General features: G+C 41.2%; 1 protein-coding gene across 2 annotated transcripts in view; it reads right to left on the bottom strand.

Moving 5' to 3' along the window:
• Window positions 1–25,901, bottom strand: part of KLHDC1 (kelch domain containing 1) — a 1,632,092-nt gene that overhangs the window by 904,027 nt on the left and 702,164 nt on the right. For both annotated transcript variants that reach the window (XM_044074282.1, XM_044074283.1), the window contains one exon: window positions 16,249–16,327. In XM_044074282.1, coding sequence (XP_043930217.1) covers window positions 16,249–16,327 — 79 coding nt within the window. The remainder of the gene's footprint in view (window positions 1–16,248; window positions 16,328–25,901) is intronic.

Here is a 25,901-nt window from a genome sequence, read left to right as displayed (position 1 = left end):
GGAATGGAGAAGGAGGTAAGAAAGTTGAGGAAGGTTGGAAGCAGGCAACACTGATCTACTGTTAGAGTAAGTACATAATTTTAATATTTGCTGCTGTCTCTATTATCCATTCCTAAATGGATGGTACAGAGTCTCCAGCTACTTAGGCCTTGGAGTGGTCTCATGGAAAGATATTCCAAAGGACAGCTGAATCAAAGATCACCCTATTCGTGGAGATCAAATCCAGCTTATAATGAGAAATAAATGTGAGAACATTGGACCAAGTGGCTGATGCACAAAAGTCATCAACTGAGGTCCTGGAAAAGAAGGCTGAGGAAGTTGAGACAGACCTAGTTGAATGAGCCATGACTGATCAGAGCGGGGTCAAGCCTTTTTCTTTATAGACTTGAGAAATGCAGTCTGAAAACCATTTAGCTATGGAAACTTTGGAAACTATTTGGCCCACCTTAGCTTTAGAAAAAGACAGTTTATCTGTCTTCATGAAGGATTTGGTACAATGAAGGCAGAAATGAAGCTGGCAATGTATATCCATCAAGTGTAGCATATATTCCCCTTTACTGGAAAAATTAGGAAAGAAAAGCAGAAGATTAATGTATTAGTTCAGTGAGGCCTCAGAAACTACCTCGGGGACAAAGGATGGACTGGTTCTGAGGGACACCCTAACTATGTGGAAAATGATGTATGGCAGCTTGCAGGACAGGGAATGTAGCTCTGATACTCTCCATGCTGACATTATTGTCAACAGAAAAATCATTTTCAAAGTCAAAAGTATGATGGCTACCCTTGTGAAAAGTTCAAAGGGAGCCTGGATCAAGGCCTGAATCAAAACAGCCATATTCTAAAGAAAGCAGGTTCCTTAAGGGGGGGGGGGGCTAAGAAGGAAGGTGGGCATCATGAAAGCTTTGCTAAGTCTAAGAGAAGCTAACGCAGCATGTTTTTTCCCATGTGAAAACTGGAAATAGCTGTTAACTGGACCTTAAAGGTAGAATAACTGGCCCCAGCCTGGAAATTCCTCTGGGAGCCCCAAACAGAAAATCTCTTCCACTTACTTTTGTAAATTCTCCTGGTAGATTATCTCTGGGAAGAAATATGAATGCAGATTACTATGGAAGATGGCATGGACTGGGAACCATCATTGGAAGTGGAGAAACCAAGTGGCTAACTGAGGGCCTGAATGTCTAGATGAGCCTTACCGGAAGGCCGAGAGAGAAGACCTGGATCCAGATCCAGCACCCAGGGTATGTGTGTGTGTCTGTGTGCGTGTGTGTGTGTGTGTGTGTGGGGGGGGGTGGACCAAATAAGGTTAGAAAAAGAGAAACCACATCTGATGAGGCCAGAATAGGGCAATGAGGATAATTATGATCTTCCACTCTGATGCTTTCTACAGGAAATCTGGAATAAGGGGAATAGGGAGAAAAGTGTAGAGAAGGCTGGGGGTCCAAATGAGCATCAGAGCATCCTTCAGTGACTCTCCCTTTGGGAGAGCAGGGAAAATGAACTTGCTGCATTTGGAGTTGTGGAGACAGGCAAAAAGACTGCAGCACAGTCAGCCCCATCGACAAAAGAAAAAATTTGTTCTGCCACTGTCTGGTTGAGGGACCACTCGTGAGGGTAGAAGGACAGACCTGCTCAACCTGTCTGCCAGAACACTGGATTTTCCTGGTACATGCATTCTTACCAGAAAGTGATCAGAAGTTATTCCCCACTGCCACACCCTCATCATTTTTTAACATCATGGATAGGAATGGGTTTCCCCTTATCCCTTGTCCTGTTAGAATAAAACAGATGAACAGTTTTAGATGCATAGCCAACAGGTCTGCCCTCCTGAAGAATAACTGTATCAAGACCAAATTTTGAAGCATCACAGGAGAGAATTACTGGTTTGTGGACATCATAGTATCCCAATATAGGTGGGTTGGCAATTTGCTGTTTGAGGTTATCAAATGTCTATGGTGTTGTTCTAATCATGACCAGGCAACATTTTTATGTGTCAGCTCTCTTAAAGGCACTGATAACTCACTAAAGTCAGGGATAAATCTGCCCAAATAGTTAACCATACCAAGGAAATGCTGTAAGGCTTGGACATTGTCTGGAGCCGGCATCTCAAGAATGGCTGTCTGTTTAGAAGGGTCTGGTCCTAAGCCTGTACTGGTAAACAAATGACCTACATAAGTAATTTCTGGTAGTCTGAATTTACATTTCAAAGGATTGAGTTTAAATTTATTTCACGGGCTCTGTCTAGAACTTTTCTGAAGTTTCTGTCATGCTCTGCTTCACCATTGCCTCTAACCAGTAAATCATCCACTATTATAGCACACAGATAGCCTGAACAAATTTGCTCCATAGCACGCTGAAAGACGTCACTGGCAGAATTTATTCCAAAAGGCATCCTGAGGAATCTGTATCTACCAAATGGTGTGCTGAATGTAGTCAATAATGAAGATTTGCAATCAAGCATTATTTGCCAAAATGAGATCTTTGCATCTATGACAGAAAAAACAGTGGCATGAGGCCAGCAGCCTCCTCAACTGTACACATAGGATAATGAGGTATCTTTAATGCCTTGTTTAAGCCTCTTGGGTCAATGCATATTCTGATTTCATCTGAATTTTTCCTATGAGGAGGTACCATGGAAGACACCCACTCACTTAGTTCTGTGACTGGACAAATCACACCTTGCTGTACCATCTTGTCTAACTGGACTTTGACCTTGTCCTTGCATAGCTAGTGGAACTCTCCTTAATGGTCTGACCACTGGACTGATCTCTGGGTCTACTTTCATGAAGTACACAACTGGAAGTTTGCCTAACTTGTCATTGAAAACATCAGCCTACTCTGAGAAAATAGTATCACTGAAACTGGAACTGAGACATGTGCTTACATGATGTACTTCTTTGGTAAAAGAAAGAAAGCAGTTTCATTCTCAAACTGTCTCTGAGACCTAATAATGACTGCACAGGTCTTCTGACTATACAAAATTGCAACCTGTAGCTATTCCCAGCTGAATAGCATGAAAGCACTACTGAGCCTTAGGCTTAAATCTCCTCACCTCCATAAGCAATAAGCTTCGCACAATTAGCCAAATTAAGTTGCTCACCAGCTCTCACTCCAGCAAATGTTTCTGCTGACATAACATTACACTTTGAACAAGTATCTACTTTGACCTCCATGGGCTTAACATTGATCAGGACAGTACAAAATACTTCATTCTTTGCAAAGAAATCTACTGCATTAACCTTTTCACCGACTACTGCTACACCATCTACATAAAAAGTAGGGTTGCAGCTCTCCACATGATCAACTTGCTTTTTTGAGTGACCTTTCTTCATAACTGAATGAGGCTTGCTTGATTAGAAAACCTTTGAAAGTGGTTCCCTTTTTTTTTACACTTGTGGCATTACTTACCAAATGCTAAGCACGTCTCTCTTTTACACTCATGACTGGCACCACAATTACAACAGTTAACAATAAGACTTGACTTGGGTTTTGCTGACTCACCCTTATACTGCACTGAGCATGTCTGCTTTGCTGAGCTAGTCTTGGAACTTGCTAGAAAGTTACTGGTCCTCCCTGGGAATCCTGCAGGGGTTGCAGCTGCCATGTGCTTAGGTCTACTTCTGCTTGCCACGTGCTGCATGCTGTCTACACTTGCTCTGAGTCTAGAGGCTGCTGAAACCATGCTCTTATCAACTGTGAGCATACTTGTGTGTCTTTTTTTGTGGATTTGACAAATCTCGACAGCTTTGCTCAATGTTAAATCACTGTCACAAAGCAAAATCTTTCTCATTGCAGCATTATTAACCCCAGACACAATCTTGTCCTTTATTAACTCATCTTTCAAATCACCAAATCTGTACATTATAGCCTTATTTCTCAAGTCAGTGATATAAGCTGCAAAAGTCGCACCTGGCTTGTGGTCTCTTGTATAAAACAGGTGCCTCTCTAATGTAACATTTGTCTGGGGGTTGCACATTTCTCTAAATTTATGTTTCAAGCACTCAGGGTCCTCTGTTGATTCAGCTGGTACAACAGTTTGGAGGTATTCCCCCTCTCCTGCATATACTGCTGGTGCATACACAAATTAACACTCTCTTTCAATGGCTTTTAACCCAGCTAAGTTAAGCAAAATGAATGCCCTTGTACATGCATCTTTGTCAGGAAAAAGCTGCTTGTATGAAAATATCGCATTCCTGCTCAAATACTCTCTAATTCTCTGCAATATTATGATCAAACACAAGTGGACTGGGTTTGAGAAATGCCTCTGTCATATCAACAGTGGACTGGGTTTGAGAAATGCCTCTGTCATATCAACACACAGTAGTGAATGTGTTTGAAATGACGTACAAACATGTACACAGACACACACACACACACACACACACATATATATATATATATATATATATATATATATATATATATATGTATACCAGAACTTCTAATTATGCCCAAAAGCACAACAGACTCTTTGAAATAACTGTACTTTGCCAAATAAGTCTCTGCAGCACAAGAACACTTTAAAATCACTGTACTTTGTGAATCCACTCCTTATCAGTGTAAGAAATACTTTGAAATTACTCTATGTTGTGAACAAACTGTACACAGCAGAAGAAGCTCAGAGTAAGAAACACTTCGAAATGAATGCAACAGTACACAGCACAGGAACCTTTCAAATTGGCTGTACATTGCAAAATAACTGTACAGTGTAAAAAACACTTTGAAATGGCAGCACTCTGCAAATAAATGTACACAGCACAAGAAAATTCTTTGAAATGGCTGTACTTTGCACTTTGCAATATAACTGTACTTTGTACACAGCAAGCTCTTTGAAATAATTGCACTGCAATAAAGCACACACACTGCAAACACACTGAGATACTTCAAACAACTCTAGTTATGTTTTGAATGGCTTTAGTCAATGCAAAAGTTTATGCCTATAACACGGTCTTTTGCTGAAAAACATTCAGTCGTCTTGATTTTTAAGCTTATTTGCCTTTTTATTGTACTTGATATGCTCATTTAATCTCTTGTCATGCTCATTATACTTTTCTTGAGCACGTTTTACTTTAAATATGCTTGTTATGCAAATCGGAAACAATTCTGAGCCCCATATGAATATTTCTGCTAGTTTTATCAAATATCATGGTTTTGAACATTTCGTTTAATTAATAATGCGTTTCATGCCTTTCGTTTGATTAATAATACGTTTTGTGCTACTCATTAAACTGATAGTGTGGTTTGTGCCTTACAAATGCTCCTTTTAATTTTCTTTGCAAAATAAATTGTTTCTGCAAATTTTGATTACCTGAAGTTTGTTTCTGGCCCTTTTTTGATTGTTTCAGCTCTGTATCACTCAACCTGCTCAATCTTCCTTCACCTTTAACCCAGCACCTCATGGCTTGAAGAAGTTGTACTCTCAGTCCCGGTTCTGACACCATACTGCTCGTCTGGTCAGGATACAACAGACAAACAGTTGTGGATTCAGTTCAAGCAGCTTTATTACAAGCAAACACATCAGGAATGAGGCTTTGTAACTTAAACTTATAAACAGACTGACTACCATACTCACACATGTTAACACTCTGGCTGTGCTCTAAAAATGGTACCGCTGCCTGCACATTCTCACTATTTATATGCATGTGCCTACATCTGGAAATGCTTCTTAAAGGTATAACAAACACTCTGTTCTACACCCCCTGTTTGTTGATGTATCAGATGACTAACAAAATCATCCCTAGAAGGAGGACATCTTGGAAGGCCTGCAACACTAGCAGAACTGCCCTCTTCTCTAAAACATAAATGGAGAGTCTGGCCTCTGAGGGAGACGATGTGTCTTGGACCGTCTTTCCTATGTAATGCCCTCCAACCCCAGCAGGGAAGCATCAGTGGTCACAGTGGTATTGGGGGAAACACAAATGGATGGCCTTCAGATACCTTGGGAGACAGAATCCACCACTTTATGTGTATCCTACAAATGTCTGTCAGTCGAATCTGAAAACTCATTTATTGGTACCTGATGCACTACTGTACCGCAAGTGTCCACCACAGAACTGTCATGTAATATCTGGCTAGTGGGAAAAGTATAATGAATGGCACCACTGACCCCAAAAATTGGTGAACCAATCTGGCTGGTGGCATGGGAGAGGACAGGACCTTTAATGCCTGGTTTTGCAGGGTGAATAATCTGTGGTCTGGCAGTTTTGCTATCGTGGTAGTTGTATCTAGATGCACACCTATGAATTCCAACATCTGAACCAGAAGAAACTGAGATTCTTTCAAGGTTTATTGTGATCCCCAACTGGTAGCAAAGGTGGAGCAGAGAGAGCTCTGGCCTGAATGAGAAGAGACCTGGTAGGAGTGGTAATGAGCCAGTCATCTAGACACAGAAACATCCAGAACCCCTGCAGTCTGAGGTGAGCTGAGACCACTGCCATTCATCTGGTGAAGACCTGGAGGGCATGGTGAGACCAAAGGGTAGTACTCTGAACTGAAAGTCACTGGCTTCCAGCTGAAAGCGGTGAAACTGTTTGGACTATCTGTCCATCACAATGTGAAAGTATGCATCCTGAAGGTTATCATGCACATATAATCATCTTTTCACAACAGAGGGAGGATTGACTGTACTGTGACCATCTGGAACTTGGTGCATTTGACATACTGAATGAGATGACTGAGATCCAAAATGGGCCTGAGGTCCCTGTTCTTCTTTGTTACTAAAAAGAACTTTGAATAGATTCTGGGATCAGTGTTGGTCTGGTGGGACCTCAGGATGACTCACTTGTCTAGCAGCTTTTTTATTTCTACAGTAGCTGCCTTTCTTTGAGAAGGTGGTACATTGGAGGCTTCTTAGTTAAAGGAGGAAGGAAAAGAAAATGAACAGAATAGCCTCTGGTTCTGATCCTCCACACCCAGATATCTTTAGTGATGGATGTCCAGTCCTCTGAGTGCAGAAACAAGCAACTCCTGACTGCCTCCAGAGCACGGCATCCAGGCAACCATTCAGGAGTGCTGATAAGGCCTCTCAGAGAACAGGCCCATGAAGCCTTTGTACTATGGGCCTCCTCTGCCTTGCAAGTGACCTCTGCCATTCAAATCCCCTCCATGCCCTGGGGGGAGATCTATCTCCAGGAGTGTCTGGGTAGAACCCTTAGGACTTCTGGAACCACAGCTTCTTATCCCCTTCTGGTTTCTACAGAAGGACCTCTAGGGGTACAGAACCATATCCCTATGGTCGAAAGGGTTTGCCTGACTTGCTCACATCTAGAGAGCATATCCTTGACTTTTGGTCTGGAAAGCGTCGAACCATCGAAAGGGGCATTGATAAAGGACATCCTGAAAGGCTTTGCAAAGTCATACAAGGGCATTCAAGCATGTCTCCTGATAGGGATTGTAGGGTGGCCAGTTGTGAGTCCATAGTTTTCTTGTCCTTCACAGCCATCATGGGCCCTGAGAGAACTTTGGGGAGTTCCTCATCAAATTTCTCTTAAATCTTGTCTTGTGTACCAGAAAATTCGGCATCTTCAAAGCAAAGGTAGCTGAAGAATAAACTCACTTCCCAAACCTGTCCAGTGCCTTAGATTCCCTGTTAGGGGGATGGCCAGATGAGCTATCTTTGCCCAACTCTTTTTTGGCTGGTGCCAGTACTATTATGGCATCTACTGCCAGGCCCTTGCTCCAATGCTGCTGATCCTTGAGTGTCACAAGAAACTTATCAGGTTTCCAGGGAACAGGTTCTGCCACATCCGTATCCTTCTGTGCTTGTCAAGCGATTAAATCCACCATTTCATTAACCAGGGAGACCACCCATGAAGTAGCTGAGCTGGATCCAAAGGCCTCAAGGAAGATTGAGTCCTCTGAAGAGGGGGCTTCGAAAGACCAACTGCCTTCCTGTATCAAACGTTCCAGGATTTCCCCGAATGAGAAGTCATCAAGAGGTGAACTGGGGACCTTTCTCCGTCACTGAAATCCATGTCTTCAGTGAGTGACTCCTGTGGGGAATCGACATGCCTCTTCTTGCACATACATTTCCAAGGGGCCTCTGTGGTGGAATACTCCAGACAGGACTCAGAAGACTGAGTGGGATCCTGGATGTGGACCATCTTGCATCTCAGGGGGAACCGGCTGTTCCGATGGGATGAGAGGAGCAGATCAGAACCGAAGGCCTTTCCTTGGGGGAGAGGTGGAGCTGTGAAACTAAACTAAGTCTGTTCACCAGAAATGGACAGCACTCTCTATACTGCCTCAAAGGTAGAAGCAGGGGGGAACCCAACACTGCTCCAGATGGAGCTGAACCTTCCAAACTGAGCTGGTATCAGGAACTGATCCAGATCTGCTTCAAGGCTGGTGTCAGAGCCAAGCTATCTAGTGCCAAGGTCCCAAGAGAAAGAGAAGGCTTTGACAACTTTGGAGTTGACCCCCGAGCCCTGTAACTGCTGCAGACGTGACAGAAGTTAACCACCTAGGAATAGTCTTTTTACATATGGGTTGACCTTTCTTAGACATAGAAGAGGAAATAAACAGTTGGTTAACTTTCCTGAAGAGCTTTGTTCTACCAAGGCAGTACCTGAGTTGCCTATACACGTCCAGAGTGTGTAGAATCATCTTTCCCTTGTTTTTAGGATCTGGAAAAAAAAACAGGGAGCATGATGGCCTTATTCAATGTAAACTCTGAAACAACCTTTAGCATAAAAAGAGGGGTTTGCACATAGAGTGACCCTGTCTTTGCAAACAAAAAAAAAAAACAAAACATATAGAGTTATCCCACCACAACAACTTGCAACTCAGATACTCTACTTGAAGATGTCACAGCAATAACAGCAGCAGTTTTCCAATTGATAAACCTAAAGCAAATCTGACAGAGAGGTTCAAAGAGTGATACAGTTAGTTCTTCCAGTACAAAATTGAGATCCAAAGGAGAAGGAACCTGTCCACGAGGAGGTCTCAGGTATAAAACTCCTTGTAGAAACTGTGTGACTATAAAAAGAGAAGAAAAAGCTTATATAGGAAGATGGGTCCCCTTGATATAAACAAAATCCCACTTACCAAACTTTCATAACATCGAGCCAAGAACACCGAAAGTCCAAAACACCAACTGCTTGGAACACCGACATGTAACTAAAGGTAAGTAACTGCTTGGCCAGCATGTTGACCTTTGCCCCTGATCTCCACGGTAGTGCGATCTCAAAGTTAGTATATTTAGGTGGGGGGTGCAGCCCCGCATGTGGGTGTGTTTTCTTTGCTTCCATTTCAGTTTGTTTGTCAGGTTGGCCAACGGGTACTTACCTTTAGTTAAACATTGGTGTTAAAAGTGGTCGGTGTTCTGGACTTTCGGTTTTCTCGGCTCGATGTTATGAAAGTCGGGTAAGTGTGACTTTGTTTATAAGAAGTAGACCCGGGAAGACATATTGAAGTGGCCACAAGATGAACTTTTATACAAGAATAAGAAAGGCCAGAGGATAGTAACTCACACTAATATTTGAGCACTAGTGAGATAAATTCCCTGATGGGTCCTTGGTCACTGGCTAGGTAAAAACTACAGAATCTCTTCCATTTGCCAATATATGATTTTCTAGTAGCAAGTTTTCTTGCCTCCTTCAGTAAAATGCTGTCTATCCTCATGAAAGAGGTGCCTAAAAGGTATCAAAATTTAATTATCCTGGCAGTTAGGTGAAATTGTTTGATGTTGGGATACCTCAAACTCCCTTTGTCTTGTGTGAGTAGATTCAGTCTTTAAGGAAGTTTGTGGTAATCACTCATGGCTAATTCCAAAAGAAGGGACAACCAATTTTGCCTGGGCCCGAAGGGAGTCACTACAATGATTTTTTAGTGTCTTTCTGAATCTTTAGAATTATCCCAGAAATCACTGGAAAATAATATAGCAATACCCATGACCAAGGGAATGAAAAAGAGTATGATCTCCAGGCCTGACTGCAAGGAGTCCTGAGACAGAATCTGTCTGTTTTGAAATGAGGCGAACAGATATACCTGAGGTGTTCCCCACATATTAATCAATTCCTGGAGGACATCTTTGTTGAGTTTCCACTCTTGAAGGTCTGCCCAGGACCTCCTTAGCTTGTATGCCACTGTGTTTTGCTCTGACAGTATGTAAGATGCCTGAAGTGTTAAGGAGTACTTAACAGCTAACTCCCAAGCTATCACTGCCAGCCAGCACAAAAGATACAACTTGGTGCTTCTCTGTCTTATAACTCTGGTGTTGTCTGTAATGATCTGGAGAGGACTTGGGTTCTAAAGATGATATAGAAACTTTATGGCCCGAATCACAGAAAACATTTAATTAATACTGCACTAAGAGTGTTTACAAAGTGCATTGTTCTGTCTGAACTGTTCTTCCTTTTGTAACACAGTGTCTATCAGGCAACCTATAAACACAATCCCATGAAATGGAGTGAGGAAAGGAGAATACCTGCATACCAGATAATTAAGGAGAGAATATACCTTCGTTAATGACTCCTGACAACTAGAAAAAGACTTGGCACAAAAAAAACAAATATATAAATAAAGAAAAATGTGCATACCCTGCTTTCTGCAGTAGGCTAGCACTGGGGCTAAGCACTTTGTAAATACTCTTAGTGCAGCAGACAACCCAAAAGGTAATGCAGAGAATTGATAACGTGACCAAGACACACAACATCTTAGAAATCCTTTTAGGTTGCTTGCTATTAGAATGTATGGTAAGTATCTTTGAGATCTAAGGTTACCATAACATTCTGAGCTGGGACCACAGCTAACACTGTTTGAAAGGTCCGCACCTTGAATTTAGGAATATTTACAAAACACTGAGAAACAATAGATCCAAAACTGCTCTCCAACAGTGCTTCTTTGAAATCAGATACATTCTGGAGTAAAAACATTTTCCGATTTGTTATGCAGGAACATGCTCTATGGCTCCTGCTTCTAATTTTTGTTGGAACACTTGAGGAAACAACTCTGATAGGAAGGGTATGGGGAATCCCCATGAATGAGGGGGAATTTCTGTCCATTGCCAACTTTAAACCCCCTGAATCACATTCAAAATTAATTTGTCTGAGACAATCTGTTTCCAAAAGAGAGCAATGAGGGTCAGATTTTGTGAAAAAGGAAGACATACAGGGACAGGAAAGGGAGGAAAGGTGACTGGGTTTCTGGCAGTCATTTTGAGGAGGGAACCTGACCCTTTTTAAGAAAAATTCCCTTCATTTTGGGATTGCTACTGTTCCCGTCCTGCCACCTTTTCTTAGATGTCTGTCTATTAGCAGCAGGCATTGCTTGTTTGCTTTGTCTTTTAAAGAAAGTAAAGAATTTGGGAGGAAAGAGCCTGGAGATGTAAAAAAATCATAGAAGCTTCCTGCATTAATTTACCCCTCTCATCCCAATGCATAAAGACCTGCATAGCAGAAGGCCCAAATAAAACCTCCCTAACCAGAGGGAAATTCAACATTTATAGCATTAAATAATGGAATTTTTGATTACGTACCCAGACAAATCTTCTCAGGACTGCAGATGAAACAGAAACCCTGGAAACAGTAATAGCAAAATCAGACACACTTTTTAAGCCATGTTTAGAAACTTGAGACAAGTCAGAAACAATCTAATTCAAGTAAGACCTACCTTTAAGAGGCTGGGAAGCAGAAAACTATCTCAAACTACTGGCATACTTTAGCCTAAACTACCACATGTAATCCTGGTAATTTAAGAATTCTAAATGCTAAAGTAGATGTAGAAAAGAGATTCTTAACCAGTCTGTGAAACAGCTTACCCTCTTTATCTCCACGGACTTGTTTAGGGGTGGCAAGAAACCTGTTTGCACCAGAAGCAGAAGACAAAATAGCTAATGGACCTGTCCTAAGATGAGAAGAGGCACTTACTAGTTTGAGAGACATTATACAGTTTATCTGCATTTTGGTACTGATGGTTGAGAATTAAGAGAATGCAGGCAGCATTAAAAGAATCGTCCAAAGCTAACAAAATGGGAAGGTTAGGTGCAGTACATGGGACTTCATGGTCTGAAAAATCATAGTATCTGCCAAATTTAGAGGGAACATCCACCTCTTGCCAAGAAAACACATCCTTTAATTTAGAAACAGTCTCAGAGAAAGTCTCCATTTGTACAGTTTCAGGCTCACAGTCTAAAGATTTAGAATCCCGGGCAACAGAACTCTCAAATGACATAACCCTCTCTCTGTCCACATCATAATAATCTGAAAGAACATCGTCATTATTTGTAGCGGAGGAATAAGAAACAGGAAGAGGCAATTGGTAACTAACTGCTGGGTAAGGTAAAGACATCATTTATACACACAAAAACCACCTCTCTGTTATCAGAATGATTAACAATATTTATTTTTCCTATCAGAATCCTTGACTGAGAAGTAGGCATATCATCACAAGCAAGAAGTTTCTTTCCCTGGTTACCCTTAGAAGACCCTCTGTAGTGTCTCAAGCACCTATAACGGATGGTTCTCCCATACCCACAATGGACAACTGGAACAGCTGAAGAGAACATGCCTGATCCCCAGTGGCCTGCAAGGGTAGACCAGAGGGATTCAAGGAAACCGTCTAAGAACCAGCAATGGCCACTGCAGAGTCACCTACCATTAGCTGAGGCACTGACTGAGCCCACACTAAAGGCAAGGGGTTGAACTTTAACTATTTTTTAGGAACACTGAAAGAAGGAACAGCAAGACCGAGACAGAATCCTGACTGCAAGTAAACTACACTGGAAGGGGTATGTCGGAAGGTAAGTTGTCACATAGTGCACAAAAGCAGTAGACTTCCCTTTAAGAAGTCCCAATTCCCTAACACTAAAGTTATACAAGCAAAACACAATAACTCCCTCTCAAAAACAGAGATACTTTCCCTGAAGTGAACTGTTCAATAAAAATGAAGCACGTAAGTTGTCATGAAGTTTACATAAGCATTAACACTTTACACAGTTTATGCCATTAAAATACCCTTTCCAACTGACAAATGGACCAAATTAGCTTTAAAAAACATTAAATAAGCCACAAAACCTAGATAGGCAGGTTATACCTAGAAAGTAATTCTTAGTGCTACAATAGCGGTAATTGGGGAATGTCTACCATCATTACTGAAAAGCTGGTATTCTTAAAGTGACATTCTTCAATTCTGAGAGAAAAAAGGTGAGTTCATCCATCCATCCACAGTCCCTTTTTCCCATTTTTGCACGAGGTGAGGTAAGGTGTCAGTGTCACTTCAACAGTGACAATCATCTACAGCCAAGGTGCATACTGCCATATGCAAGCCCTGCCATGGTTGTTCTTCCATTACCCCCCATACAAATCACACACCTATGGCCAATTTAGAGTGCCCAAACCACATATTGCATTGTCTTTGGAGTGTGGGAGAAAACCAGACCACCTAGAGAAAACAGGAAAATATACAAAAAATATTCCTAAATCATAAAAATAACTATGGAAGGGCTCTCCACAGGGATTTTATCTGTCTGACAGGAAGCTCTGGCCAACCATTGTTCCTGAGAAGCCTCACAGCTGTATCTGCATGGGGCGAAAGAAAGTACTGAAGATGTTTAGTCTCGCCGGCTATTTACATAGCTTCCTCTAAAAAGGATTAATTTATAATCAGACAGCATGACAGTCTGTTCAGCTGCTGTACCCATGGCAGGATACAAGTCTAACAGGCTACTGCAACACTGAGAATGATGAATATCAGGAGTGGTTAGTGGAATATGCACTAGAACCATACATAACAGTTCTTCAAAAATGAGGGAATTTCAACTTTCTCCCACTGAAACATATTGTTCATTCTAGGAATAGCCTAAGAAAAAGGAGACTCTGAGGAAACATCTTCCTCAGAATCAAAGTCTGGGATATGAGTAGCAAAAAAAAAAAAAAAAAAAAAAAAACAACAGAAAATGCCTGTTTCTATCCCTATCATTTTCATCTAACAGGGAAGCCTCAGAATTTGAGAGCATTGACCTATTTTTTCAAACTATTCAGGCCATTCTCAAGGGGTTTTAAGGCCTACAATTCTTTTGCCAAATAAACAATCTGTCCCCAATCAAGAGGACAAGTGTTAGAAGATAATGGTTTAACTCTGTTTATTCTCTCTAGGGGCATCTCTAGACAGGGACTGACTCATGCATGGAACCTCATTCCAGGGAATAAGTTTCTTCCCCAGGCTACATAGGGATGCACTCCTCACTGAAACTCCCAAGACTAAAGAAAATGTCTCTCCCATGCCTGCTATTGTCACTTGAGCAGCTGCAGAAGATGTGGCTAACCCCCATTCCATGGTGGCTGAAGTGGTTATACCAGAGGGCTCCAGAGAAAAGAAATGAATGAGAAATAATAACCAAACAGCAAGAAGCAGGACCACACAAAAAAGAAGTTTGAATTTTTTACTCCATCACTGGTACCTCGGCCATTCGCCTTCAAAGGAAATGAATGGTCTGAGGAAAAACTACTGGCCACAACAGAGTCACCCACCAGTGTCTGAGGTACCGACTAAGCCCACTGTGTGTTCAAAGGCTCTTTGGCAGTTTTCTTCATCTTCAGTACAGAGAGAGAAGGAACTGATATACCAGTAAAGTTGTTCCATGTCCCTCCCGAGAATGAAGCCTGATCTCTAGTAAGTAGTGTCAAAAGGAATCAGATGCCACAAAAGTAAACACATGCATACAAACACACAAAAAAAACTTCTTTAAAACACACAAACCCCAATAAAGAATACAAATTTGTTCAAAATCAGCACACTTTTCTCACAAGATAGTATCCCACAGACAGTCCTTGCTAAAAATAGCATGCCAGATAATCCCTTCAAAATAGCAAGCACAGTGAAAATGACAGTATTCTTAAAGAGACCTAGTACTATTTTTACAAAAAAATTTAAATGTGTGGAAGGAAGTCCACAAAGCAAACTTATCTGCCCAGTTATGGAAGACAGGAACCAGCCATCCTCTGAAGCTCAAAAGGACCTCTCTCATGGGTGACAAGAAAGTGGGGGGAGGGGAGTCTGGTACTCAAGGCATCTGCTTTCACCCTACAGAGCTCAAGCTAACGGCAGCCTGCGTGACAAGTGTGGAGGAAGCCGAAAGCTTTGGAAGACTGGGTGATTGTTATATCCTTGGTAGATATGACCCATATAGCTAAGGGTACTGCAGCAGTGACTTTTTATGAACATTAATTTGCTTCGGGGTACACTTTCAATCATTTAACTACAATCATACTAAAAAAAACCCCAAATACATATTTAAGCAAATGCATTTCAGCTGGTTACAGGATCCGTGGTGGTGCAGTGGTAGCGTTGTTGCCTCACAGCAAGAGGTTCTCCCGTTCGATTCTCGGCTGGAGTGCGGGGAGTGCCTTCTGTGTGGAGTCTGCATGTCCTCCCCACGGTTGGGTGGGCGTTCAAAAGACATGCGTAAATGGGCGTGCCTTCATTGAAGGTTGGACATCGAGCTGGCACCTCGGCGTTCATGAAAATCTACTGCCAATCATTAGCAGACCGGAGTTCTGCTGTGGCGACCCCTAACCGGGAAAAGCCGAAAGACAAACAACAACAACAACAACATTTCAGCTGGTTACAGGCACACAAAATCCAGGCTTACCCTTTGTAACTAGAGATACATCAAGTTATCTGACTGCAGTCAAGTGACAAAAATGCTTGCAGAAAGAAATCTATCTCCTTTCATATGACTGTCTCTATTGAACTTGAACAACTCTATTTAATGGGGTGATATCCAATCACACAGTTTTAGTTTCTTTTAAACAATGCCTACCACAAACGTTTATTTTAGCTTATTTTCTAAATGGGGTGACATAATGCATTCACACTGAAGGGAGCACATATACTGTAGTCATTGGCTAAGTAACAACCAAGTAGCACATGATGCGTGTATAATGCGAATCACATGGTTGTGTGCCACACCCAGAAGCAGAAATACAAGGTGATTTAGTAGCATTACAATCCTATTCCTCTTGATTCCACATACAACTTCAGGTCATTTTTTTCTTCTATTACAGGGTGAAATTCTTAATCAAATCAACACAACTAATATTACATCCTACAACAGAGTAAACAATACTGAGTGTTTTTTTCAGGTCTGAAATATTTGGACATCAAACTGAGTACATTATTCACAGCACAATCTACTGTCGATACCCAGTATATTCTGCACCCATGGAGAACAAGGGTGAACACACAATACTTCTTCACAAACAAGCAAAAGAAAATTATACACGTCACAGAAAAAAAGGCCAGATTTCTTACCCAAGTTGCATCATGAACATCAAAACAGTCACCGAGTTCTTTATGACTCCTGCTTCCATAGCCTCCAAAGTAAATTATTCTACAACAAAGAAAAACATCAATCAGTACTTTAAAAATTCTGAAAAATATAATGGAACAAAACTAGAAACCTATGCACTACTGTCTCCTAGTTCATTGCATATGGAATTTGCAGATCAATATCAAAAGACTTCATTATTGCTACAGAAGTATGCAGTACTATACTTCTGATCTCCTCTACAACCATCACTCCTCAGTGCTAGGCTAGGGACAAGCCGGAAATGAAAAAGGAAAAAAATATAAAATTCTCTTAAATAGAAGGGGCGGGTTTGACAGAGATAGCTCTAGATGCTATTGCATTAGGGAAATGGGAAAGAAATGCAATATTCTCTGTAAGAGAAGGGTTTAGCATAAGACACAGCAAAGCCATCACAGCCAAAGTTCTATACAGACAATAACAAACTAGCTTCAACCCTTTTACAAAATCAACTCTAAACACTAAAAAAAAAAACAAAAATAATCGAGGGAAGTAGGCAAAACAAATCATGGAAACAAACTATCAAAAAACAGAAAAAAATTTTTCAAACATTCAACCAACTGGAAAACAGAAGAGAAACAAATACCATCTGACTGGCACTCCCCCCCCCAGAAAAATGAACAGCAGAAAAAGTGACAGAATCAAATAATGAAATGTTACATTTCAAATTTTCAAAATACATGCCTATTAAGTCATTCAAAATAACTTCACAAAATTACAGAAACAGAGTATTAGTCCAGTTCCAACTTCCCCTGTTTCACTCACTTGAGATCGTTCCTAAGGCACCATATTTGTATTCTGCTAATGAAACTGTAACTTGGCAAATCATGAAACAGTCAAGTTCAAAGTACCATACTGATGCATATAACAAACACTACAACACTGCTTATATTTTTAACACTTCTTTTGAAATCATTATCTATCTTAATTCTATTGAACTACCAATGACAGTTACTCATGATGGACTACGAGAGCAAATTATACATAGAGATACACAATATAAATCAGAACTTAAACTTTTTGTTTACTCATCAGCTGAGCTAGGTTAGTTTGGCTATACCTTAATTTTCTTCTCACTGTAGGCTAAATCTGGTGGCACAAAGGTAATGATGCTAATGGAGTAAGAATTCCACATTTATGGGAAATGGCAGACACCCCTCCTGACGTCTTCAAAGCTAAAATCTCCACAGGCAGGGCCGTGCTTGTAGAAGACATATTTGTACATGTGCTTGAATCTACTGGTGATTTATAAGGAAAAATAATAATAAAATTTGCAAAGTTCATAACGCAAACTAAAAGTAAGAAGCTTTATTCTATACTAACCTCTCTCTGGTGATACTACAGCTGGTCTCAGCATACTTAAAATGAAAAGGTGAGATTAGTCCAACAGTGAATCAGAACATTTACATACTCTTCTCACCTTACTTCATCCCAAACAACTTTTAAACTAGCATACATATGTCCCTGTGAACAGCTCCATGTACTCCTCTTGGTGCACAAAGCCATCATAATTAGGCAAAATCACAAAGATTATGTTATTTTTAAGCCCCTCAGAGTGCTCACAGAGACCACCAGAGCAGAAACCTATGACCTTTAAAGAAATTCTAAATTATTCACTGGATATAAAATCAGAGGGTGGTAGTCTGATAACATACTATACAGAGGATTATGATTAGGTTGCCGATCACATTCAGTTTATTTATATGTTTGAGATATGGATACCAGGAAACTTCACCTCAAGAGCAAAACTCAGGAGGTGAATCTTGGCAATCCATAAAGGGTTATAATTGGGAGACCTGATTATAATTCATTGCATGCAAGGAGCTTTATCAGTTCCATATACTACTAGTTACAAAAAAAAGCACAAAGTACTTTGACAGCTTTTTTTTCCTCCAATCATCTTTATTAAACTTTCACACATGACAAGGCAATCTTACATTTATATAAATGAAAAACATACAAAATGATACTACTTTAGTTGCAAACTATTTACACCACAGAAACCATTGAAACAGCTATACTTTCAAACATTATACATCATTCATAAACCATCCAGTCATTGTCAGTTAAGCATTATATGGCTCATTCAAATCCTGCCTCTTAAACCTTGTTCCTCTTCTGCATATATTGTTCCCACAATTACCATTTTTCCTATGTAGTTTGCTCCTTCCATTTTCTAACAATCCCAGTTCCTGTTGTTTTATCTCTGTTACTATATTCACTACTTTTAGTAAAGTTGGTCTAGACTTTGATTTCCATTTTCTAGTAACTGCTTTTTGGCAGCCACCATAATTAGTCAATAAGGCCTTACTATGTCAAGGCAGTTTGGATTCTGTAGTATAACTCAAAAAAATCATCTCTCCAGTCAGTCCAATTTGTTCATCCAGCATCTCCAACAGAACAATCTGCAGGGAATTCCTAAAGTCTGCCAGCTCATTACACTCCAAAAATATGGTCCCAGCTACCTCTTTCTTGCCCATCACACCTCCAACATGTGCTATCCACCGGAGGAAAAATTCTTTGGAGTCTACTTGGGGTATAAAAATACTTGTGTAAACACTTTCAGACAAAGATCTTAAATCTTCTAGACTTTGTTACATATTTGGGAGATATGCATATAGCCCCCCATTGTCTCTTTGTGAATTACTTATCCAGCCTCTCTTCCAAATCCTTTCTAAGCTCCTCTGATTGGTTCATATAATTATCATGCAATATTTCATATGCTTTACTAATTATTCCTTTTTAACAGCAGCTTCTATTCTAGATTTGATTAAAATCTCTACCAGTGCTGGTCTTTCATTTACGAGCCCCCCCCCCCTATTTCTTTCTCTTTGCCTATACTCTGATATCAATCCTTGATAGGGAAGGCAATCTCTAACCTGGAGTCCAAATAAATTCTTGGCCTCTTCCCATTCTATTACTTTTCCCTTTCTAGTTATTTGCTCCCAATACCTTGGTTCCTTTGCCAGTTTTCTCCAATAAATTCCAGCCCCCTCTTGCCTATTATCTGTATCCCTAACCACAGTCATCCCTATGGGCAAAATCTCTTTTCTCCATTCTCATGCTGGTTTGGTTCTTAGAAGACTCCCTGTTATTTTAAGAACATTAATACTCTGCATGATTTTGGTTGTTCTCCTTAAGAGTCTGCATCCAAAATCCCAATCTCTCCTTATTTCTTGAGCTTGCATCCTTCTAAGTTAGGAATTGCTGGTTGACGTCTTAGTGTCTGTTATTCTAAAGGTATCTTAGCTCTGGTTTAAGCACTTGGGCTTCAGGCCAGTTATTTTACATTAAGAAGGTTTGTGGTCTACAATCTTGTGGAAGGAGAGGGTAGATTCTGCCCTTCTGAGTTGGGAACTGCTGGTTGAAGGCTTATTATGCCTGCTTATATGAACTGTTTCTTTCTGAAACTGGTGTGCTTTGTTTGCTGTAGCATAGATAGAGTCAGACCTGCTGAATCTAGATCTGTTTGTATAACTTGAGCACTAATCCAAGTCATCTTTTTTGGAGAGGGTTCCCCTGTGCCCTAGTGGCATGAGTGTGCAGTTAGAACTTGTCTGATTGAAGACTGCTGGAAGAGGGCTCCGTTTTGAGCTTTTTTACTGGTTAATTTGTTTAAGTCAGTTTGCTCTTGTTTGCTACTGTTCTGCTTAAGTGTGTATCTGTTCTCCTGTGTCAAACCAACCTAAACAGAGTTTAAATAGCTTTAGCATAGTCTGGTTACAGGTTTTGCTGTATCCAGATCTGTTTCTGTGATTCCTGTGTTTCCTGCTACGCCATCTTGTGTTGGGCAGGGCCTGCCTGCACTTAATGGGAGTAAGTGAACTGGTTGGAAGTGGTCTGGCATAGGGTGTTGAGCTAGGAGCTCAGAGACAAGGGCTTAATAGTGAATTCAAGTGTTTCTATTTTACTTTAGTTTTTGTAGAAATGGAACCCAGCATTTGCGTGGGTTTGTGCCTGTTTGCCTGTCGCGCATTGCTGCTGTGGTGTTTTAACCCTTTGCGAGGTATCTCAGTTCCATTTATTCCCTTACCAGCACTCCTGTGTAAGTGAGGCCCTCACCTGCAGCCACTGTATTGATTTTATCCAGCCCTACTCACACCTATAGGTACTCTCCTCAGAGAGTAACCACTCTGCTATCCCTTACCAATCTTCCACAGATTCTGATAATCATGGACGGACAATTTTCTATGGTTTCTCCTGCTAGTCTGGTTAATATGGGCATCCTGATACAGTGCAGCGACTGCCTTATGTACACAGACAACCCTCTACTACTACTACTACTACTACTACCACCTAGGAACACAATATGTGAGAGATGTAATTACATTAAGAAACTAGAATCCTTGCTGTCTCAGTCACAAGCCAGTACATCTGGCACTGAGAAGGTTGTCTGCACAAACACTACGAACACCACACCTATACCACCACCCACATCTGTACAACACACTTCTACATATGCAGGGGTTCTCAACAAAAACATACCTAAACAAAAGAGACCTCCAAAGCAAAAACACACACGCACATCACAACCAACAGCACCAAGCATCACAGATAGTACAAACGTCTGTGTCTCACAGCCTCTAAGGCTCAGCCACAAACCCAACATACTAGTCATAGGAGACTCTATCGTGAGACACACAAATGTGCCCCTCACCAGGCTAGACAAGGAGAAAGTCACGGTAAGTTGCTTGTCAGGTGCTAGAATCCGCCATATCACGCACACACTATTGTCTCTTAACAGGTACAGTTATGACTCTGTCATAGTCCATGTTGACATGAATGACTTGAGACGTACCTCTCTGGACTATATGAAGAGAGAGATGATTGAGCTCGCTGAATGTGTGTCCCAGGCAGGTATGTCCCTAGCCTTAAGCAGCATTCTGCCATCACCCAGAATGATGCCTCAATACAAACAGAAAATGACTGACTTTAACAATTAGCTTAGTTTCTGGTATCATTCCAAAGGGATCCAGTACCTGACAGCCTGGGAGGACATGATTGACAGACCACAATGCTTTGCCAGAGATGGCCTGCTTCTGTCTTCTCTGGACTTCAGGCTTCTGGCAAACTCTCTTGCCTCGCCATAGTGCCTTTTTAGGCAAAGTCATGAGCACAAAATTATCAACATGAAATATTCTTCTAAATGAAATTTAAAGGTCATATTGCTAAATGCTAGGAGTCTTGGCGTGAAACTGCACTCATTGCAAGCATTCCTTGCCCTGGGGAATGCTAACATTTGTGCAGTCACTGAAATCTTGTTCAAAGCTGTGAAGAGCACTCCAGCCTTACCAGGTTACTCATCCTACCATAGTTTCAGACCCCAAATGTAGGGCTACAAAGTCAAAGGAGGTAGAGTTTAATATTTACCAGACATACACACCTCCAGGCTGGTCAAATAGTATGACGCACAGGAGACACTCCAAGTGCAGTTAACTGCTGACAAAACACTAATTCAAATCATAGTTAGCTACAGACCCCCGACCATGACCCAGAACACCCACTCCACCTATCTGGACTTACTTGAATCCATCAAGATTCAACCCTCTACCCTGATCTTGGGTAACTTTAAACTACTCATAGAGTGGAAGACCTAGTCTAGCTCAAACATGAACGCAAATAAATTCCTCGACTTTGTCAATGCCAATGCACTGGATCAGCTGGTCGATGCCTCTATGAGAGGTGAAAATACCCTGGACCTGGTCCTGACCAACATAAGTAGGCACTGTAGCACCCCTATAGTGTCATCCTCCTTGGTAAGATCAGACCACAAAGCGATCACTTTTGAAGTCACCATCTCCCCTGAACCCCCCCCCCCCCTTGTCAGGGTCAAACAAAAAATCTTTTTCAAAGCTGACTACAATCTCCTCAGAGCAGGTATAAGCAACTTCACAGCCACACTCCCTTCAATTGAAACTAGCACTAATGTCCAAGCCTACACTAAAACACTATATGAGCACCTACATAGTTATATGGACTCAGCAGTACATGACAGGACCAAATCATCTTCCTCAAGGAAGAGTAAACCTGTCTGGAGTACAGCAACAATAAACAAACTATAATAAAAGGAAAAAATTGCTTTCTAGGACCAAGAAGGAGCAGGTGCCACACTGGAAGCAATCTTGCCTTTGTCTGAACAAAGAAATAAGGTCACTGGTGAAATCCTCTAAGGCTAACTTTGAATCCAAATTAGCCACATCCACTAAGGACAATCACAAGGCCTTCTTCACATGTCTGCAACCTCAAAGGTAACACCCAAATCTGCTCTGAACTGGTGGTCAATAACACCACATACACAAACACCATAGATATAGCCAACCTGCTGGCAGACAGGTTCAGTGAAAACTTCACCCCCCTGTCCTCCTTCAGTAAACCTGGACATCCGCAGCACCTGCCCCCCTCCCCTCATCACCACGGAGCAGGTCTTTAATGTCTTCTCAAAGGCAAAAATACAGTGTCCGTGGGACCCGACACATCCCTGGCTGTATGTATCCTACATGAACTCAGGCATGAGCTCTCAGCTCCATTAGGCACCCTAATCAACCAAAGCCTGAGCACCAGCTTTGTCCCAGCTAAATGGAGGACAGCCACTGTCATCCCTGTACATAAAGGTGAGGTATCCACTGACCCAGGCAATTATAGGCCCATCCGCCTAACTAGCCTGATCTGCAAGGTCATGAAACATATTATCATGGACCTTATAAACAAGGACACTGGCAACCTCCAAATTCTTGACCTCACACAGTATGGTTTTGTCAAAGGGAGATCATGCCTGTTAAACTTGGTCGACTACTTTGAAACAGTCACCAAAGCCACGGACAAGGGGAAGACAGTGCACACCACCTGCCTTGACCTAGCCAAAGGCTCCGACACTATTCCCCACTTGGGCATAATAGATAAACTCTCCCAGCTGTGCATCAACCTGTATGTTACCAGAAGGGTAACTAACTGACTCACTGATAGAACCCACTCAGTCAAAATAGGGGAAGCCACCTCGAGCAGTAGACCCGTAATGAGCAGTGTACTCCAAGGACTGATCTTGGGGCCTCAACTGTTTGGGATATACTTTTCTGAGGTGCAAGCCAAAACCAGTGGTCTGTGGCTCACCAGGTTTTCAGATGACTGCAAGCTGGGCGTTGTCTTAAATTCCCCTGGTGATGTGAACATCCTTCAAGAGGGCCTTACCCAAACTAATGACTGGTGCCAGAAGCATGGCCTCAAACTGAATGCCAAGAAAGGCATCATTATCCTCTTTGAAGAGAATGGCATCCTCACTAATTATCACATTAATAATGCACTAAGCACGCAAGCAGATGTGAGGGACTTGGGCACCCAGGTTGATAGCAACCTGACTTTTGACCACCACATTGCCTCTGTTGTACAGAAGGCTTTCTACATAGCCTATCTCATAAATAAGGGTATTTCATCCAGGAAAAAGAAGGCCATAACATTCCTGTACTCCTCCCTTATCAGGCCAATTATGGAGTACAATGCCCCCTTTGGTATGTACCTTGCCAAGCACATGCAGCAGCTGGAGAGACCACAGAGGTTCCTGACCAGGAAAATCCAGGGTTCCAAACACCTATCATATATAGACAGGCTAAAAGCCCTGTCCCTCTACTCAGTCTCGTACAGACTGGTCAGAGGTTACCTGTGTCTGGCAAACAAGGCCATCTCAGACCCAGCCTTGATGGAGTTGCTGCTTATCCGTAAGTCAAACTCCACTCACGCAACCCGCATGCAAGGCCTTAACCTGGTTTGTGACATTAATAGAACTTGCTGGCAGGATATATTTGTGTCCCAAAGACTCTGCCATCTGTGGAATAGATTCCCTCTCCATATCAAGCAGAGTAACTCTCTAGCCTTCTTTAAGAGGAACCTGGATGACTGGATGGGAAACAGAAAATACACCCCTGAGATCCCACCTGTATCCCTGCTGAACATGGAAAGCAGGTGCTGACTTTGAGGAAACATGGGCAAAATTCTTGGCTAAGCTTATAAGGACGCTCGGGCACATAGCCTAGTATCATCCTATGAACCTTCCTCCCTGTGTCAGCATCATTTCTTTCCACTTTGAATTATACTTTTCTGCTTGTGCTATGTATAAGAGCCTTAACTGTGTTGCTCTAAAATACCCCCTCAAATTAGGTAATCCTAGTCCACCTTGTTCTATTGGTGGAATCAGCTTAACCCACATAACCCTTGCTGTCTTCCCTTCCCAGATAAAATATTTCAACTCTTTTTTAATTGACATCCACAACTTCTCCGTTTGATAAAAGCATGCCTGACCTGTGTATAAGACTAAATGGACTAAAAACATTTTGATGGCTTGTATCTTAATATCCATATTCATATAACAAAACTTCCAGCTTCTCAATGTTTGTATTACCTTCTGTTTAGTCTCTTACCACATATACTTAGCTGCCACCACAGAGTCATTTTGAATCCATACTCCCAAATACTTCATTTAATCATGTCCTCATAAATATGGCTATTGTTGGATCAATTTGTATGCGAGTATATAATTTATTGCTATTGCCTTTGTTTTAGCTTCATTACTTTTGTATCCTGAAACAGTCTTAAAACGTTTCACAACACTGTAATGACCCTTTCTGGTTTTGTCAAGTATAAAATAATATCATCTGGAAACACAGCCATCTTTTCCTGATTACCATACCAATTATATCCTTGAATTTCTGAGTCCCTTATTTTTTTTGCCAATTGTTATAAATATAATACAAACAACAAAGGGGAAAGTGGACAACCATGCCTGGTTCCTCTACTCAAGCTGAAATTATTGGAGAGGACCCCACTCACTTTAATTCACACCTCAGATCCCTCATATATTCTTCTAATCATCCTTATAATTGTATCAGGGAAAGCAAATGCTTCCATTGCCCTGCTCATGAAGTCCCAGTCTACTCTGTCAAATGCTTTCTCTGTAACAAGACCCACCAACAAAAGTGGTACTTTCTTACATTCTGATTCCCTCTGGATCATCAATGTTCTGTTAATATTGTTAAATGTTTGCCTCCCCTCCACAAAACCACATTAATCCATACTGTATCTATCAATTTTGTTATCAATTTTGGTATCACTTTTGCTATTCTTTTAGCCATTATAGACATAAACATTTTATAATCATGGTTTAGTACTGAAATGGAGGTGTATGAAGCTGGAGCCGATGGATCTTTACCCTCTTTAGATATCACCATTACCACCGCCTTCTTCCAGGATGCTGGTACTTCTCCTCTTAAAATGCTGTTAAAACCTTCCAGATCTTTACCATTTTTTCCCCTCCTAACTTCCAAACCTCCACAGAAATACCATCTATTCCTGAGTACTTTCCTGTAGATTGGTTATACATAGACATTTGTATCTCATCCTTTCCTATCCTGTTAGTATTTGAGCCTCATCTGCCTCTAACTTTGGCATATTTAATTCTTCCATAAACATTTCCATTTGTACCTTTTCTTGATTTCCATATTTCTCTTCTTTATACAAATTTTCATAAAATTTTGAAATATTTCTAATACTTCTACAGGGTCTCTTGTCTTCCTTGTTATAGTCTCCCTAAGAATGGTGACTGCCCTTTCCA

Source organism: Protopterus annectens, chromosome 6.part0, assembly GCF_019279795.1.
Source record: "Protopterus annectens isolate FY-2018-M chromosome 6.part0, PAN1.0, whole genome shotgun sequence".
NCBI lineage: Eukaryota > Metazoa > Chordata > Ceratodontiformes > Protopteridae > Protopterus > Protopterus annectens.
The sequence above is the reverse complement of the archived record's forward strand: the minus strand, read 5'-3'. Positions and strand labels throughout refer to the sequence as shown.